This window comes from Schistocerca serialis, chromosome 5 (genome assembly GCF_023864345.2).
Source record: "Schistocerca serialis cubense isolate TAMUIC-IGC-003099 chromosome 5, iqSchSeri2.2, whole genome shotgun sequence".
NCBI classification, from domain to species: Eukaryota; Metazoa; Arthropoda; class Insecta; order Orthoptera; family Acrididae; genus Schistocerca; species Schistocerca serialis.
The window spans coordinates 231,941,787-231,960,412 of record NC_064642.1 but is presented as its reverse complement, the minus strand read 5'-3'; the positions used below and the strand labels follow the sequence as shown (position 1 = coordinate 231,960,412).

Below are 18,626 nucleotides of genomic sequence, written 5' to 3'. Positions count from 1 at the left end.
TTCAGGGAAATTCAGGAATACAGAAACAAAAGTCACTGAGGAATGAAATAAATAGGAAGTGCAGGCAAGCTATGATGAAATAGCTGCAAGAAAAATGTGAAGTACAGGGTTATTACAAATGATTGAAGCGATTTCACAGCTCTACAGTAACTTTATTATTTGAGATATTTTCACAATGCTTTGCACACACATACAAAAACTCAAAAAGTTTTTTTAGGCATTCACAAATGTTCGATATGTGCCCCTTTAGTGATTCGGCAGACATCAAGCCGATAATCAAGTTCCTCCCACACTCGGCGCAGCATGTCCCCATCAATGAGTTCGAAAGCATCGTTGATGCGAGCTCGCAGTTCTGGCACGTTTCTTGGTAGAGGAGGTTTAAACACTGAATCTTTCACATAACCCCACAGAAAGAAATCGCATGGGGTTAAGTCGGGAGAGCGTGGAGGCCAGGCCATGACATGAATTGCTGATCATGATCTCCACCACGACCAATCCATCGGTTTTCCAATCTCCTGTTTAAGAAATGCCGAACATCATGATGGAAGTGCGGTGGAGCACCATCCTGTTGAAAGATGAAGTCGGCACTGTCGGTCTCCAGTTGTGGCATGATCCAATTTTCCAGCATGTCCAGATACACGTGTCCTGTAACGTTTTTTTCGCAGAAGGAAAAGGGGCCTTAAACTTTAAACCGTGAGATTGCACAAAACACGTTAACTTTTGGTGAATTGCGAATTTGCTGCACGAATGCGTGAGGATTCTCTACCCCCCAGATTCGCACATTGTGTCTGTTCACTTCACCATTAAGAAAAAATGTTGCTTCATCACTGAAAACAAGTTTCGCACTGAACGCATCCTCTTCCATGAGCTGTTGCAACCGCGTCGAAAATTCAAAGCATTTGACTTTGTCATCGGGTGTCAGGGCTTGTAGCAATTGTAAATGGTAAGGCTTCTGCTTTAGCCTTTTCCGTAAGATTTTCCAAACCGTCGGCTGTGGTACGTTTAGCTCCCTGCTTGCTTTATTCGTCGACTTCCGCGGGCTACGCGTGAACTTGCCCACACGCGTTCAAACGTTTCTTCGCTCACTGCAGGCCGACCTGTTGATTTCCCCTTACAGAGGCATCCAGAAGCTTTAAACTGCGCATACCATCGCCGAATGGAGTTAGCAATTGGTGGATCTTTGTTGAACTTCGTCCTGAAGTGTCGTTGCACTGTTATGACTGACTGATGTGAGTGCATTTCAAGCACGACATACGCTTTCTCGGCTCCTGTCGCCATTTTGTCTCACTGCGCTCTGGCGGCAGAAACCTGAAGTGCGGCTTTAGCCGAACAAAACTTTATGAGTTTTTCTACGTATCTGTAGTGTGTCGTGACCATATGTCAATGAATGGAGCTACAGTGAATTTATGAAATCGCTTCAATCATTTGTAATAGCCCTGTAATCTAAAAAGAAATGATTGTCGGAAGGACTGACTCAGCATATAGGAAAGTCAAAATAACTTTCAATGAAATAGAAAGCAAGAATGGTAACATAAAAAGTGCCATAGGAATTCCACTGTTCAATGCAGAGGAGAGAGCGGATAGTTTGAAAGAGTTCATTAAAGGCCTCTGATGTAACAGAAGAAGAAACAGGAGCTGATTTAGAAGAGATAGGGGATCTAATATTAGAATTCGGATTTAAAAGAGCTTTGGAGGACTTAAGATCAAACAAGACAGGAGGGATAGATAACATACCATCAGTATTTCTAAAATTGTTGGGAGAAGTGGCAACAAAACGACTATTCACATTGGTATGTAGAATGTATGAATCTGGCGACATACCATCTGACTTCGGAAAAGTATCATCCACACTGTTCCGGAGACTGCAAGAGCAAACAAGTGCGGGAATTGTCGCACACTCAGTTTATCAGCTCATGCATCCAAGTTGCTGCCAAGAATAATATATAGGAGAATGGATAATGAAATTGAGGATGTGTTAGATGACAATCAGTTTGGCTTTTGGAAAGGTAGAGGCACGAGAGAGGCAATTCTGACATTGCGGTTGATAATGGAAGGAAGACTAAAGAAACATCAAGAGACATTCACAAGATTTGTTGACCTGGAAAAAGCGTTCAACAATGTAAAATGGTGCAAGGTGTTCAAAATTATGAGAGAAAGATAGGGGTAAGCTCTAGGGAGAGATGGCTGATATACAATAGGTACAAGAACCAAGAGGAAATGATAAGAGTGGACAATGAGGAATGAAGTGCTCGGATTAAAAAGGGTGTAAGACAGGGATGTTATCTTTTGCCCCTACTGCTCACTCTTTACATCGAATAATTAGTGATGGAAATGAAAGAAAGGTGCAAGAGTGGAATTAAAATTAAAGGTGAAAGGGTATCAGTGATAAGATTCGTTGATGACATTGCTATCCTGAATGAAAGTGAAGAAGAATTATATGGTCTGCTGAATGGGATGAAGAGTTTCATGAGTGGATTGAAAGTCATTTTGTAGACTTTCCCGGCATAATAACTGCTGATATTCTTCATGGGTTTGCAGCCGGATCATGTCATCGTCCAGACACAATATTTCGGTGGACCAGCTGATTGCCATCTTCATTTGAGTTAATGCTCATGCACTGCCTCGCTGGAAACTGAATTCCAGCCACAACGACTGAAGTCTTTATACACCATGGACAGAGCACCGCGCGTGCACGAGACGATGGGCAGCGCCTCCTGGCGGCAAGTAGACACGCAGCACACCGGTGGGAGAAGACAGCAGAAACGATAAATCGCAACAGCACTAATTGGAAGAATCCAGTGATAAAAAAGAAGACGGTTGTTGTTTAATGTCAGTCAAAAGGATAAAAAACACTTTTAATATCGTATTTTCTTAAAATTCTGGAAATGTTAGATGATATACTTCCCGCAAAGGGTAAATAAGCAACAGCTTCAGAAGTATCCTCTATTGGTTCGTGTGACAGACCAAACTGAAGAGCACGGCGTATTTGTTGTTCCGTATATCCATTCTGTTTAAAAACAGTCTTCAAATGATCAAGTTCTTCTTTCAAATGTTCCTCGTCAGAAATTGCATAAGCTCTTTTCACCTGAGTCTACAAAACTCCACTACGTTGGTGTGGTGGATGACAGCTGGTCACATGATGATGCTACATTATCTGTTTTGGAAAAAGGTTTAAATTTTGCACCTACTCCTAAGAAGACTCCTATTACGGATTTTATTTATGCTGTGTCCCGCCTTCCTTAGAACAGGGCAGAAGAGATCAGGCAAGAGGTTGCCTATAAACTTCGTCGAGTTCCCACTCCACTGAATAATATTCCATCTTGTGAAAGGGCTGCTATTCGGTCTCTGAGAGAAAATCGGGATCTAATAATTCTTCCGGCTGATAGAGGTAATGCCACGGTTATTCTCTCATGTGAGGATTATGTTGCCAAAATGGATCTTTTGTTAGAGGAATCGGCCTATCGGAAAATAAAAAATGATCCCACGGATTGTATAAAATGGAAGACTCACTCACTTTTAAAGAAGAGCTCCTTACCTAGTGATGTCATCAAGAAAATTCATTCTGGTGTGGCAGTTCCTCCGAGATTGTATGGTTTACCCAAGAGTCCTCAAATTACGGTCTGTGCTTGGTACTAGTAGATTTCTCTTGGTCAAGAACGTCCTTTTTGCCAGTTCTAGTCTGCTTTTGATGTTCTCGTTGCTCCATCCATAATTGGTTATTTTGCTGCCAAGGTAGAAGAATTTCTCAAATTCATCTACTTCAGGATCATCAATTTTGATGTTAAGTTTCTCACTGTTCTCATTTTTGCTACTTCTTGTTAGTTTTGCCTGTCTTCAATTTACTCTCAATCCAGATATTCTTCACGGGTCCGCAGCCGGATCATGTTGTCATCCAGACACAATATTTCGGCAGACGAGCTGGCTGCCATCTTCAGGGACCAGCTGGCGGCCATCTTCAGGTGAGTTAATGCTCGTGCACTGCCTCGCCAGAAACTGAATTCCAGCCACAACGGCAGAAGCCTTTTTACACCACGGACAGAGCGCATGTGTGTGAGATGATGGGCAGCACCTCCTGGCAGCAAGTAGACAAGCAGCGTGCCAGTGGGAGAAGACAGGAGAAATGATAAATCTTAACAGCACTAATTGGAAGAATCCACTGATCAAAAAGAAGACCGTTGTTGTTTAATGTTGGGCAAAATCAGATTCCATATCTTACTTAGAGGAAAGCCTTTATCCCTGTTAATAATGTTGTTGTTGTTGTGGTCTTCAGTCCTGAGACTGGTTTGATGCAGCTCTCCATGCTACTCTATCCTGTGCAAGCTTTTTCATCTCCCAGTACTTACTGCAACCTACATCCTTCTGAATATGCTTAGTGTATTCATCTCTTGGTCTCCCCCTACGATTTTTACCCTCCACGCTGCCCTCCAATACTAAATTGGTGATCCCTTGATGCCTCAGAACATGTCCTACCAACCGATCCCTTCTTCTGGTCAAGTTGTGCCACAAACTTCTCTTCTCCCCAATCCTATTCAATACTTCCTCATTAGTTATGTGATCTACCCATCTAATCTTCAGCATTCTTCTGTAGCACCACATTTCGAAAGCTTCTATTCTCTTCTTGTCCAAACTATTTATCGTCCATGTTTCACTTCCATACATGGCTACACTCCATAAGAATACTTTCAGAAATGACTTCCTGACACTTAAATCAATACTGGATGTTAACAAATTTCTCTTCTTCAGAAACGCTTTCCTCGCCATTGCCAGCCTACATTTTATATCCTCTCTACTTCGACCATCATCAGTTATTTTGCTCCCCAAATAGCAAAACTCCTTTACTACTTTAAGTGCCTCATTTCCTAATCTAATTCCCTCAGCATCACCCGACTTAATTAGACTACATTCCATTATCCTTGTTTTGCTTTTGTTGATGTTCATCTTATATCCTCCTTTCAAGACACTGTCCATTCCATTCAACTGCTCTTCCAAGTCCTTTGCTGTCTCTGACAGAATTACAATGTCATCGGCGAACCTCAAAGTTTTTATTTCTTCTCCATGAATTTTAATACCCACTCCGAATTTTTCTTTTGTTTCCTTTACTGCTTGCTCAATATACAGATTGAACAACATCGGGGACAGGCTACAACCCTGTCTTACTCCCTTCCCAACCACTGCTTCCCTTTCATGTCCCTCGACTCTTATAACTGCCATCTGGTTTCTGTACAAATTGTAAATAGCCTTTCGCTCCCTGTATTTTACCCCTGCCACCTTTAGAATTTGAAAGAGAGTATTCCAGTCAACATTGTCAAAAGCTTTCTCTAAGTCTACAAATGCTAGAAACGTAGGTTTGCCTTTCCTTAATCTTTCTTCTAAGATAAGTCGTAAGGTCAGTATTGCCTCACGTGTTCCAGTGTTTCTACGGAATCCAAACTGATCTTCCCCGAGGTTGGCTTCTACTAGTTTTCGTGTTAGTATTTTGCAGCTGTGACTTATTAAGCTGATAGTTCGGTAATTTTCACATCTGTCAACACCTGCTTTCTTTGGGATTGGAATTATTATATTCTTCTTGAAGTCTGAGGGTATTTCGCCTGTTTCATACATCTTGCTCACCAGATGGTAGAGTTTTGTCAGGACTGGCTCTCCCACGGCCGTCAGTAGTTCCAATGGAATATTGTCTACTCCGGGGGCCTTGTTTCGACTCAGGTCTTTCAGTGCTCTGTCAAACTCTTCACGCAGTATCGTATCTCCCATTTCATCTTCATCTACATCCTCTTCCATTTCCATAATATTGTCCTCAAGTACATCGCCCTTGTATAGACCCTCTATATACTCCTTCCACCTTTCTGCTTTCCCTTCTTTGCTTAGAACTGGGTTTCCATCTGAGCTCTTGATATTCATACAAGTCGTTCTCTTATCTCCAAAGGTCTCTTTAATTTTCCTGTAGGCGGTATCTATCTTACCCCTAGTGAGATAGGCCTCTACATCCTTACATTTGTCCTCTAGCCATCCCTGCTTAGCCATTTTGCACTTCCTGTCGATATCATTTTTGAGACGTTTGTATTCCTTTTTGCCTGTTTCACTTACTACATTTTTATATTTTCTCCTTTCATCAATTAAATTCAATATTTCTTCTGTTACCCAAGGATTTCTACTAGCCCTCGTCTTTTTACCTACTTGATCCTCTGCTACCTTCACTACTTCATCCCTCAAAGCTACCCATTCTTCTTCTACTGTATTTCTTTCCCCCATTCCTGTCAATTGCTCCCTTATGCTCTCCCTGAATCTCTGTACAACCTCTGGTTCTTTTAGTTTATCCAGGTCCCATCTCCTTAAATTCCCACCTTTTTGCAGTTTCTTCAGTTTTAATCTACAGGTCATAACCAATAGATTGTGGTCAGAGTCCACATCTGCCCCTGGAAATGTCTTACAATTTAAAACCTGGTTCCTAAATCTCTGTCTTACCATTATATAATCTATCTGATACCTTTTAGTATCTCCAGGGTTCTTCCATGTATACAACCTTCTTTCATGATTCTTAAACCAAGTGTTAGTTATGATTATGTTGTGCTCTGTGCAAAATTCTACAAGGCGGCTTCCTCTTTCATTTCTGTCCCCCAATCCATATTCACCTACTATGTTTCCTTCTCTCCCTTTTCCTACACTCGAATTCCAGTCACCCATGACTATTAAATTTTCGTCTCCCTTCACAATCTGAATAATTTCTTTTATTTCATCATACATTTCTTCAATTTCTTCGTCATCTGCAGAGCTGGTTGGCATATAAACTTGTACTACTGTAGTAGGTGTGGGCTTCGTATCTATCTTGGCCACAATAATGCGTTCACTATGCTGTTTGTAGTAGCTTACTCGCATTCCTATTTTCCTATTCATTATTAAACCTACTCCTGCATTACCCCTATTTGATTTTGTATTTATAACCCTGTAGTCACCTGACCAGAAGTCTTGTTCCTCCTGCCACCGAACTTCACTAATTCCCACTATATCTAACTTCAACCTATCCATTTCCCTTTTTAAATTTTCTAACCTACCTGCCCGATTAAGGGATCTGACATTCCACGCTCCGATCCGTAGAACGCCAGTTTTCTTTCTCCTGATAACGACATCCTCTTGAGTAGTCCCCGCCCGGAGATCCGAATGGGGGACTATTTTACCTCCGGAATATTTTACCCAAGAGGACGCCATCATCATGTAATCATACAGTAAAGCTGCATACCCTCGGGAAAAATTACGGCTGTAGTTTCCCCTTGCTTTCAGCCGTTCGCAGTACCAGCACAGCAAGGCCGTTTTGGTTATTGTTACAAGGCCAGATCAGTCAATCATCCAGACTGTTGCCCTTGCAACTACTGAAAAGGCTGCTGCCCCTCTTCAGGAACCACACGTTTGTCTGGCCTCTCAACAGATACCCCTCCGTTGTGGTTGCACCTACGGTACGGCTATCTGTATCGCTGAGGCACGCAAGCCTCCCCACCAACGGCAAGGTCCATGCATGGGGGGGGCCTGTTAATAATATTACTTGATAATCTAATTTCAATGGATTCTTTAAGAACACATTCCCATTAGCGAGAAGCAGGAGCGATCAATTGTGTCTTGTCATACATCATCCTGAGTCCTTCGTTAAGGCAGTGTTCGGCTGGAACAACTGAGTGTGCTGATGATGTTCCACACACTGGTCCTGAAAAGTTCGAATAGTTTGACCAATATTCTTTTTTTCATGGTGACACGGAATTTCATAAACGCCGGGCTTCCTCAAGCTCAAATCATCTTTTAACTGAGCCAAGAAGGGCTCTAGTCTCTGCCACCAGCGTGAAAACACTTTTAATATCGTGATTTCTTAATATTCTTGAAATTTCAGATGATATACTTCCCACAAAGGGTAAATAAGCAACAGCTTCAGAAGTATCCTCTATTGGATCGCGTGATGGACCAAACTGACGAGCACGGCATATTTGTTGTTCCGTATATCCATTCTGTTTTAATAACAATCTTCAAATGATCAAGTTCTTCTTTCAAATGTTCCTCGTCAGAAATTGCATAAGCTCTTTTCACCAGAGTCCACAAAATTCCACTACGTTGGTGTGGTGTACAAATTTCAAGTGTTTTAAGAAAATAAGATATTAAAAGTGTTTTTACACCAGCGGCAGATACTAGAGCCCTTCTTGGCTCAGTTAAAAGATGATTTGAGCTTGAGGAAGCCCGGGGCTTATGAAATTCCGTGCCACTGTGGAAAGAAGTATATTGGTCAAACTATTCGAACGATTCAGGACCTGTGTGTGGAACATCATCGGCACACTCGGTTGTTCAGCCTGAGAAGTTGGCAGTGGTGGAACACTGCCTTAACGAAGGACACAGGATGATGTGTGACAAGACACAATTGATAGCTCCTGCTTCTCGCTATTGGGAATGTGTTCTTCAAGAATCCATTGAAATTAGATTATCAAGTAATATTATTAACAGGGATAAAGGTTTTCCTCTAAGTAAGATATGAAATCTGATTTTGTCCGACATTAAACAACAATGGTCTTCTTTTTGATCAGTGGATTCTTCCAATTAGTGCTGTTGCGATTTATCATTTCTCCTGTCTTCTCCCACCGGCACGCTGCTTGTCTACTTGCTGCCAGGAGGCGTTGCCCATCATCTCACCATGCGCGGTGTTCTGTCCGTGGTGTAAAAAGGCTTCTGTCGTTGTGGCTGGAATTCAGTTTCTGGCGAGGCAGTGCACGAGCATTAACTCACCTGAAGATGGCGGCCAGTTGGTTCGCTGAAATATTGTGTCTGGACGACGACATGATCTGACTGCAAACCCGTGAAGAATATCTGGATTGAGAGTAAATTGAAGACAGGCAAAAGCAACAAGAAGTAGCAAAAATGAGAACAGTGAGAAACTTAACATCAGAATTGATGATCGTGAAGTAGATGAATTTGAGAAATTCTTCTACCTTGGCAGCAAAATAATCAATGATGGATGGAGCAACGAGGACATCAAAAGCAGACTAGAACTGGCAAAAAGGACGTTCTTGACCAAGAGAAATCTACTAGCACCAAGCACAGACCGTAATTTGAGGAAGAAATTTCTGTGAGTGTTCCTTTGTAGCTCAGCATTGTATGGTAGTGAAACGTGGTTTGTGAGATACCAGAATAGAAGAGAATCAAAGTAATTGGTTTTGCAGACTAATGTTGAGAATTAGGTGGACTGATAAGGTAAGGAATGAGAAGGGGCTGTACAGAATCGGAGAGGAAAGGAATATGTGGAAAACACTGACTAGGGGTTGGGACAGGACGACAGGACATACGTTAAGACATCAGGGAATGACTTCCATGGTACTAGAGGGATCTGTAGAGGGCAAAAGCTGTAGAGAAGACAGAGATTGGAATACATCCAGCAAATAATTGAAGATATAGGTTGCAAGTGCTACTCTGAGATATTCGGGCTCATTCATAGTGGTACTGACAATATGTCCTCCCACGCACCAACTGTGAAATGAATTGGAAGAAGGAAAATAAAGGCTGGTACACTATGTACTTACTCCCTAATGTGTATGGTGGCTCACAGAATATAGATGTACTTGTAATGCATTGAAAAATATAGGGAATGGTCATGTCCAAGAGATGATGTCAAATGGTAGATGAAGAGGTTTTATTTATCCTTCCTCTGACATGGTGACGTGCCTTTTTGTTACTCTTAGCATTTGATTAATCTGTTCCTGCTCTGTAATTATTCATCTTGTGTTCTCTGGGGCACATTGTTCCTCCACTTCTTACCTATTGTGCTGGTGCTGTGTTTATGGCACTGGCGTCACTTTTGGGAGGACAGTGATTCAAAACTTGTCAAGCCATCCAGATTTAGTTTTTCTGTGGTTACCTTCAGTTGATTGAGAGGAATGCCAAGATGATTGCTTTGGAAAAATACTTGGCGAAAATTTTCACCGTCCTACTGAAGCTTGTGCACAGTATCTATCAAATTTGTGTTCAAAGTCGTTGAACCCTAAATTACATGTATTGTCCTCCCTTCTTGCATTAGTGTGTGATCTTCTCTAGGAAACTTGTTATTAAGTGGGATAGGAAGATTTTGCAAGGTGAGTAATACATTACTGGAATTTGTCCCAGTGAAAAAGTGGTTGTCAAACTACCAAATGAATCCTTGATCATTTTTGGAACTATTTCCCGATGAGTTACTGCTTCTTCCATATCTGACAATGTCATGTTGAAGTGAAAAATGTTAGTTTACATTATGACTCAGAGCTCATGTTAACCTGTAGATTCCCCTATAACTGGCCAGGCAAGTCAGTTGAAAAGTGGAACAAGGCAAGGTCTTCTCATTTGCAGTAGAACCATGTCTATGGCATTCAGACCAACCTTTCAGTTGAAGTCAACCTTTACGATTTAAAGGATATTAGATTTTATAAGTTAAGCAATACAGTGCTTGCAGCAGTGCCTGAAAAAGTTTTAAAATAATTTTTGTTAGAGGAATAGACATGCATAAAGTGTTGATTTTTCCTGTGATTCACAGTTTCTCTTTAGACATTATGAATATCCAGAAAATTCATTTTTAAAGCTAGAAACTTACTTTTCACAAAACTCATTCTCATTTCACCACAGCCAAGATATATAATAAAAGAAAGAAAGAAGGCTCCTAGAGGAGGTTACCGACCAAACTTTTATCTTTCTAGATGCATCCTTAATTGCTGGAGATGGACAGCAACAGTTGGAGCTCACTTTACATAGTGTGAGAAACTGTAATACGGTAAATGAACAGCCTACCTGTGTCTCAAATAACTTCAGAGTTTTTGTTCATGATGGTATTTGAATTTCCAGGTTGTCGTGAATGGTTATGCATCATCTTTTCCTTTGGTCTCTCTTTGACTTCACGTTTACATTCACAAAGATCTCACTTGCATTACATCTGTGTTTGTCTCTGGGATGTGGCTTTCAGGAAGATACATGTGGCATGCTCGCATATGGCTGTTATTCTGATGCTGCAAACACCCATGGACAAATGTCATTCCATTTTAATTTATTTTGTCAGTTCGGATTATGTGGATGTACATCTTAAGAAGATACCCATGCATGGGAAGTAGGCACATTACTTTATTTTTATTCCTCTTTTGTGTGTTTAATATTGTTTGTTTTTTGAGGTTCTTGTACAGGAATTCTGATGGTGAAAGATTGACTTTCAAAACATGTAAATTCCAGTGTTTTTTACATGTAAATAGGTGTTTGAGCCAACATTTTAACATTGATTTTATTCGTGAAGACTGGATTCAGTTTACCTTCAGACCACTGTGATATAAGATTTTAGTCAATACAAAGAATTTATTATCCCTAATGAATTAATAAATGTACTAAAATGAGTTCCATATTATTTCAGGAAGTACGGTCGTGGAAAGAAGCTGGCAGTATTTGTTGTAAACCAAGTAGCCTTGGCCCAGCAGCAGACAGATTATGTTTCTCGTCACACAGAAATGAATGTGGGCTGTTACATAGGTATAATGAATGTGGATTTTTGGGATAAAGCTAAGTGGAATGAAGAATTCCAGAAAAATCAGGTTTGTATTTTTTTTTTTTTTAATACATTTGAGAATGAATTTTTGGTCTGCAGTGGAGTGTGAGCTGATTTGAAGTTTACTGGGACTGGGACTCAGACACTGGACCTTTGCCTTTTGTGGGCAAGGGCTCTACTGACTGGGCTATTCAAGCAAAACTCATGACCCACTCTCACAGATTTACTTTCGTCATTACCTCATCTCGTAACTGCTAAACTGCTGCTGAATGAAAATTCAGTCTGAAAACAATCCCCCAGGCTGTTGCTAAACTATATCTCTACAGTATCCATTCTTTGCCCGCATCTCGTGGTCGTGCGGTAGCGTTCTCGCTTCCCACGCCCGGGTTCCCGGGTTCGATTCCCGGCGGGGTCAGGGATTTTCTCTGCCTCGTGATGGCTGGGTGTTGTGTGCTGTCCTTAGGTTAGTTAGGTTTAAGTAGTTCTAAGTTCTAGGGGACTTATGACCACAGCAGTTGAGTCCCATAGTGCTCAGAGCCATTTGAGCCATATCCATTCTTTGCAGAGTGGCTCATGCTGTCAGATATGCAGGAGAACTTTTGTGAAGGTAGGAGATGAGTTTCTGGCAGAAATAAAGCTATGAGGGCTGGTCCTAAGTCATGCTTTGGTAGCTTTTGTCACTTTCTTCAAAAGGTGAAGGTCCCAGACTCTAGTCCTGGTTATGCACACTTTTTTTAATATATGGAACTAGCAAACAAATAAAATTAGAATTTGTATTTGATTTTTATGAGTGTCTATACATTATCTGTTGTTAATCTGCAGATGGGTGGTTGGTTCCTACAGTTTTTGTATGAAAATTATATTTATGAAATAAAGGGTGATTATAATTAAAGTTGCAGTTTCAAAACACTATTAGAAAAAAGAACCACTGCTCTGAATAATATCAAATTTGAGTAGAATATTATTGAAAAAGGGGGGGATATTATGGAAATTGAAATATATTGAACAAAAATTTTACCACTAGATTGCACTGTAAGCGGCAGACTGTGTAAAATAGGTTGTAGGGTACACAGCTGTTTCTCAGTCTGTGTCTGAGATGATCGGCTTGACTGTCTCAATGCAGGATTGTGCACTGCTGGTAAAACTTTTTTACAAGAATGGTGATCGTGTGCCAGTAGCTCTGTAGAAGTTCCGCATACTCAAGGGTATGAAAAAGGGCATTGGTCTGATGTCTGCCAAGAATCTGGAAAAAATGATTACGAAATTCGTAAAAGAGAGATTTTTTTGAAGTGCAATGTCGCAGGGGGATGAAAAAAATTGACCTGATGTCAGTAGAAGGTGTGACCACAGCGTTGCAGGAGGAGTCGAATGGTGGGGTGCAAACATGCAGTGCACAGGGATTTGCCTGTGCCTTGGACATGCCTTTGAGTGTAATGCAGAAAATTCTAAAAACATCCTGCATTGCAATCTGTACATAGTTACTCATGTTCAGGAATTGTGTCATGCTGACCTGCCAGTAATACAAATGTTTGCTCTAGAATTTTTCCTCACATGGAAGTGGACAGTGAATGGTCATGGAATATTCTGTGGACATACGAAGCTGATTTTCACATCCACGGACATGCCAATACACAGAATTGCAGAACATAGGCAATGGAAAATCGACTCACACATCAGTTGGTATCGGTACCATGTCATTCTACAAAGTGAACTCTGTAGTGCGGGTTGACAGCACCATTTATTTTTAGGGCTGTATTTTTTCGAGGATGGCACTGCCAATCCTGTTACTTGTACTGCCATTGGTAAATGCTATGAGTCTTTTCACACAATCATTCCAACCTTTCAGTGGCCTATATGTCTGGGTAAGATCATTTTTATGCAAGATGGTGCTCTTCTGCTCTTTGCACAGACAGTGAAGCAGCTGCTGAAGAGAAATTTTGGAAATGATAGAATTATCAACTGTCATTTCCCTACAGCTTAGCTGTCCAAGTCACCTGACGTTAATTCATGTGATTTCTGGCTGTTGAGTTATCTGAAAGATGCTGTGTCCAGTGCTCAAATTACAAATATTGTCAACTGAAGGCACTCATTGCACAACACATTCTGAAAGAGACACTCTGATCTGTTGTGGAACATTCTATTTCTTGATTTCAACTTGCGGCAGAAGACAGTGAACAGCATACTGAACGTGTCTTGCACCAGTTTCACGAAATTAAAAATTGATGTCATTGTTGTTTTTTGTGCTGGTTTTGCCCTCAGGACAATTAAAAACCAATTTTTCCCATCTGATTTACGACATTGTTGTCGTGGTGGATGGGCTTACCTAACTAACAGTGTCAGTTGTGTTAAGTGCCAAACTTGTACAGTCATGCACATTGTGCGGTATATATGAAAACAAAGATGCTGTAACTTACCAAACGAAAGCCTTGGTTTGTTGATGAGAGACAATAAAAAACACACAAACACATACAAATTTCAAGCTTTCGCAACCCAAGGTTGCTTCATCAGGAAATAGGGAAGGAGAGGGAAAGATGAAAGGATGTGGGTTTTAAGGGAGAGGGTAAGGAATCATTCCAATCCCGGGAGTGGCAAGACTTACCTTAGGGGGAAAATAGGACAGGTATACACTCGCACACACACACACATATCAATCCGCACATATACAGACACAGGCAGACATATGTAAATGCAAAGAGGTTGGGCAGAGATGTCAGTCGAGGCGGAAGTACAGAGGCAAAGATGTTGTTGAATGACAGGTGAGGTATGAGTGGCGGCAACTTGAAATTAGTGGAGGTTGAGGCCTGGTGGGTAACGGGAAGAGAGAATATATTGAAGGGCAAGTTCTCATCTCTGGAGTTCTGATAGGTTGGTGTCAGTGGGAAGTATCCAGATAACCCGGACGGTGTAACACTATGCTAAGATGTGCTGGCTGTGCACCAAGGCATGTTTAGCCACAGGGTGATCCTCATTGCCAACAAACACTGTCTGCCTGTGTCCGTTCATGTGAATGGACAGTTTGTTGCCCCGCACGTCCAGGGCCTCGCTGCGATGGAGCACTTCCTTTCACGCTGATCACCTGCTACCCTACATAAAACCTCTTTCCTCATTACCTTAGCTAGCTTCATCCTAACCCCAACTTCTTCACTTTTGAAGGCCAGACATACCAACAATTAAAGGGAACAGCCATGTGTAGCAGGATGGTCCCCTCGTACGCCAACCTATTTATGGGTCGCTTAGAGGAAACTTTCTTGGTTACCCAAGCCTGTCATAAGTGGGGCACTTTTGGGGTTCTTCTGTGGGAGGTTCTGGGTTTGAGGGGATGAGGAAGTGGCTCTAGCTATTTGTTTCTGTACCAGGTCAGGAGGGTAGTTGTGGGGTGCGAAAACTGTTTTCAGGTTATTGGTGTAATGGTTCAGGGATTCAGGAATGGAGCAGATTCGTTTGCCACGAAGACCTAAGCTGTAGGGAAGCAACCGTTTGATATAGAATGGGTGGTAGCTGTGAAAATGTGGAGGTACTGTTGCTTGGTGGTGGGTTTGATGTGGACGGATGTGTGAAGCTGGCCATTGGACAGATGGAGGTCAATGTCGAGGAAAGTGGCATGGGATTTAGAGTAGGACCAGGTGAATCTGATGGAACCAAAGGAGTTGAGGTTGGAGAGGAAATTCTGGAGTTCTACACTGTGAGTCCAGATCATGAAGATGTCATCAATAAATCTGTACCAAACTTTGGGTTGGCAGGCTTGGGTAACCAAGAAGGCTTCCTCTAAGCGACCCATAAATAGGTTGGCGTACGAGGGGGCCATCCTGGTACACATGGCTGCTCCCTTTAGTTGTTGATATGTCTGGCCTTTAAAAGTGAAGAAGTTGTGGGTTAGGATGATGCTAGCTAAGGTAATGAGGTAAGAGGTTTTATGTAGGGTAGCAGGTGATCGGTGTGACAGGAAGTGCTCCACCGCAGCGAGGCCCTGGACGTGCGGAGCAACAAACTGTCCATTCGCTTAAACGGACACAGGCAGACAGTGTTTGTTGGTAATGAGGATCACCCTGTGGCTAAACATGCCTTGGGGCACGGCCAGCACATCTTGGCACAGTGTTACACCGTCCGGGTTATCTGGATACTTCCCACTGACACCAACCTATCAGAACTCTGGAGATGGGAAGTTGCCCTGCAATATATTCTCTCTTCCCGTTACCCACCAGGCCTCAGCCTCCACTAATTTCAAGTTGCCGCTGCTCGTACCTCACCTATCATTCAACAACATCTTTGCCTCTGTGCTTTCGCCTCGACTGACATCTCTGCCCAAGCTCTTTGCCTTTACATATGTCTGCCTGTGTCTGTATATGTGTGGATGGCTATGTGTGTGTGTGTGTGCGCGAGTGTATACCTGTCCTTTTTTCCCCCTAAGGTAAGTCTTGCCGCTCCCGGGATTGGAATGACTCCTTACCCTCTCCCTTAAAACCCACATCCTTTCATCTTTCTCTCTCCTTCCCTCTTTCCTGATGGAGCAAACTTGGGTCGCGAAAGCTTGAAATTTGTGTGTGTGTGTGTTTGTGTGTTTTTTATTGTCTCTATCAACAAACCAACACTTTCGTTTGGTAAGTTACAGCATCTTTGTTTTTATTTATATTATTCCCACGTGGAATGTTTCCCTCTATTATATTCATAACATTGTGCAGTATGTTGATTTAAAGTGCAGCTCACATCTTAGACATCGTATTGCATACATGTGTCATTTGTAGCTGAACCCATTTACGTTAGGACACTTACAGTGCTATCTAGTGGGAAAATATTTGTCAACCCGCCCCACCCATTCTCTCCCCCTTGTAATCTTTCCACCTTTTTGATAATATTCTGTTCAAAATTGATTTCATTCTGAGCAATTGTTCTTCTTTTACAATGTTTTGAAACTGGAACTTCCAGCCTTAATCAGAACTAAGTGGTTGTGAGATTATTTACAATGACATTCCAACCAAAAGCAGTTTAAAATGTGAAATTTGATTACAATGATTGTGTGCAAATTATAGTAGGAGGGACATGATGATAAGCGAAGGGGAATTAAAGTATGAATTAAAATGAGGAAGCTGAGGAAAATTGTTCAGTCCATGGAATATGGTGTTGGAAGGTCCCAGAATAAACAGTTAATTCATTATTTGTGTGACTGAGAATACACAATTTCAAAACTTTTCATTAAAATAATAATAATAATAATAATAATAATAATAGTAATAATAGGCCAGGGAAAAGACTAGGCCTCCGGTATGTTCTGCCAGTCGTAAAAGGCGACGAAAAGAACAAACCACTAATAGGGCTAACCCCTCTTTTAGTGTGATTAGTTGGTTCAGGACAGAACTAATGAAGCCTCGGACAAGCGCTGTCAGGGTCGGGGACGACGCTTGAACCCTATGCCCATCCACAATGGTAACGACACTGCTAGCCACATGGAAAATGATTTAAATCCGAATAGAGGTGTTTTGCAGGATATGCTTCCTGCAACCGCTCTAGAAGGAAAACAGAGACAGAGGATGAGATGGTCAGATGAAGTTAACCGACACCTCATGTTCTGTTAATACCAAGCAACAAACTTAGGAACCAACACAAATGGATATAGATCACAAGTATACACAACATTTATTACCAGATACCCAGAATTAAAATTTTTAACAGAACAACGACTAGCTGATCAGACCCGTGTAATAATAAAAAATAACAGGATACCCCAGTCTGAATTCGAAAACATCAGACAACAAGTACAACAAATACTGGAACAAAGTAACATGCAATCAGAAGAAGAAGAAAATACAGTAATGGACTCAAAAACCCCAGAGCAAACAAACAAAGAACAACACGCATCAATTAAGCAATCAGAGGAAAATGAAATGTAAAGACAGCCACCAGAACAAGCACAAATAGAACACGAAGTGACACACATGTTAGATATAGAAGAAAAATTTCAGCTGACATATATTGAATACAAAGACACAAATACAGACATTAGGCCATTCTTGCATAGACCACCAAATAACCCACAAGTCGAAACAACAATAACAACTATCAACACAATCATACACAACAAAATAAATGAAAATACAACAATGGAAAAGTTACAACTACTGGTTTATATAGGAGCACTCACTACACTAAATATACACACTAGGCAGAGATCAGAACCAAACAACACACAGAAGAAACCCACAAAACCAGCATGTCAACACAGGCTACAGATCAGAATAGAAAAACTGAGAAAAGACATCGGACAGCTAACACAATTTATAAGAAATGAAACATCAAACAAAAAACAAAAAAGGTTCGTTAAAATTTCACAACAAGAAGCGATAGAGCAATTAGATGAAAAGAAGCAGAAATTGCAAGCATTGGCCAAACGACTTAGAAGATACAAAAAAAGTGAAAATAGAAAGAAACAGAACCAAACATTCAACACAAACCAAAAGAAATTTTACCAGACAATAGATAACACACATATTAAAATAGGCAATCCACCAAGCATAACAGACGTGGAACACTTCTGGAGCAACATATGGTCAAACCCGGTACAACATAACAGACATGCACGGTAGATACAAGCAGAAACATACACATACAAGATGGTACCACAAATGCCTGAAGTGATAATTTTGCAACATGAAGTCACCCGAGCAATTAATTCTACGCACAATAGGAAAGCCCCTGGAAAAGATAAAATGGCAAATTTCTGGCTAAAGAAGTTCACCTCAACACATTCACATCTAACTAAATTATTTAACAGTTACATTGCAGACCCATACACAGTCCCTGATACACTTACACAAGGAATAACTTATCTGAAACGTAAAGATCAAGCAGACACAGCAAACCCAACAAAATATCGCCCCATAACATGCCTACCAACAATATACAAAATATTAACTTCAGCCATTGCACAGAAATTAATGACACATACAACACAGAACAAAATTATAAATGAAGAACAAAAAGGCTGCTGCAAAGGAGCACGAGGCTGTAAAGAGCAACTGATAACAGATGCAGAGGTGACACATCAATCTAAAACTAAACAAAGGTTGCTACACTATGCATACATAGATTACCAAAAAGCTTTTGATAGTGTACC

At 41.2% G+C, this 18,626-nt stretch overlaps 1 protein-coding gene across 6 annotated transcripts in view; it reads left to right on the top strand.

Moving 5' to 3' along the window:
- The window catches only part of LOC126481228 (endoribonuclease Dicer-like), a 446,265-nt gene that overhangs the window by 72,574 nt on the left and 355,065 nt on the right, over positions 1–18,626 (top strand). For all 6 annotated transcript variants that reach the window (XM_050104838.1, XM_050104837.1, XM_050104839.1 and 3 more), the window contains exon 3: positions 11,387–11,564. In XM_050104838.1, the coding sequence (XP_049960795.1) occupies positions 11,387–11,564 (178 nt within the window). The remainder of the gene's footprint in view (positions 1–11,386; positions 11,565–18,626) is intronic.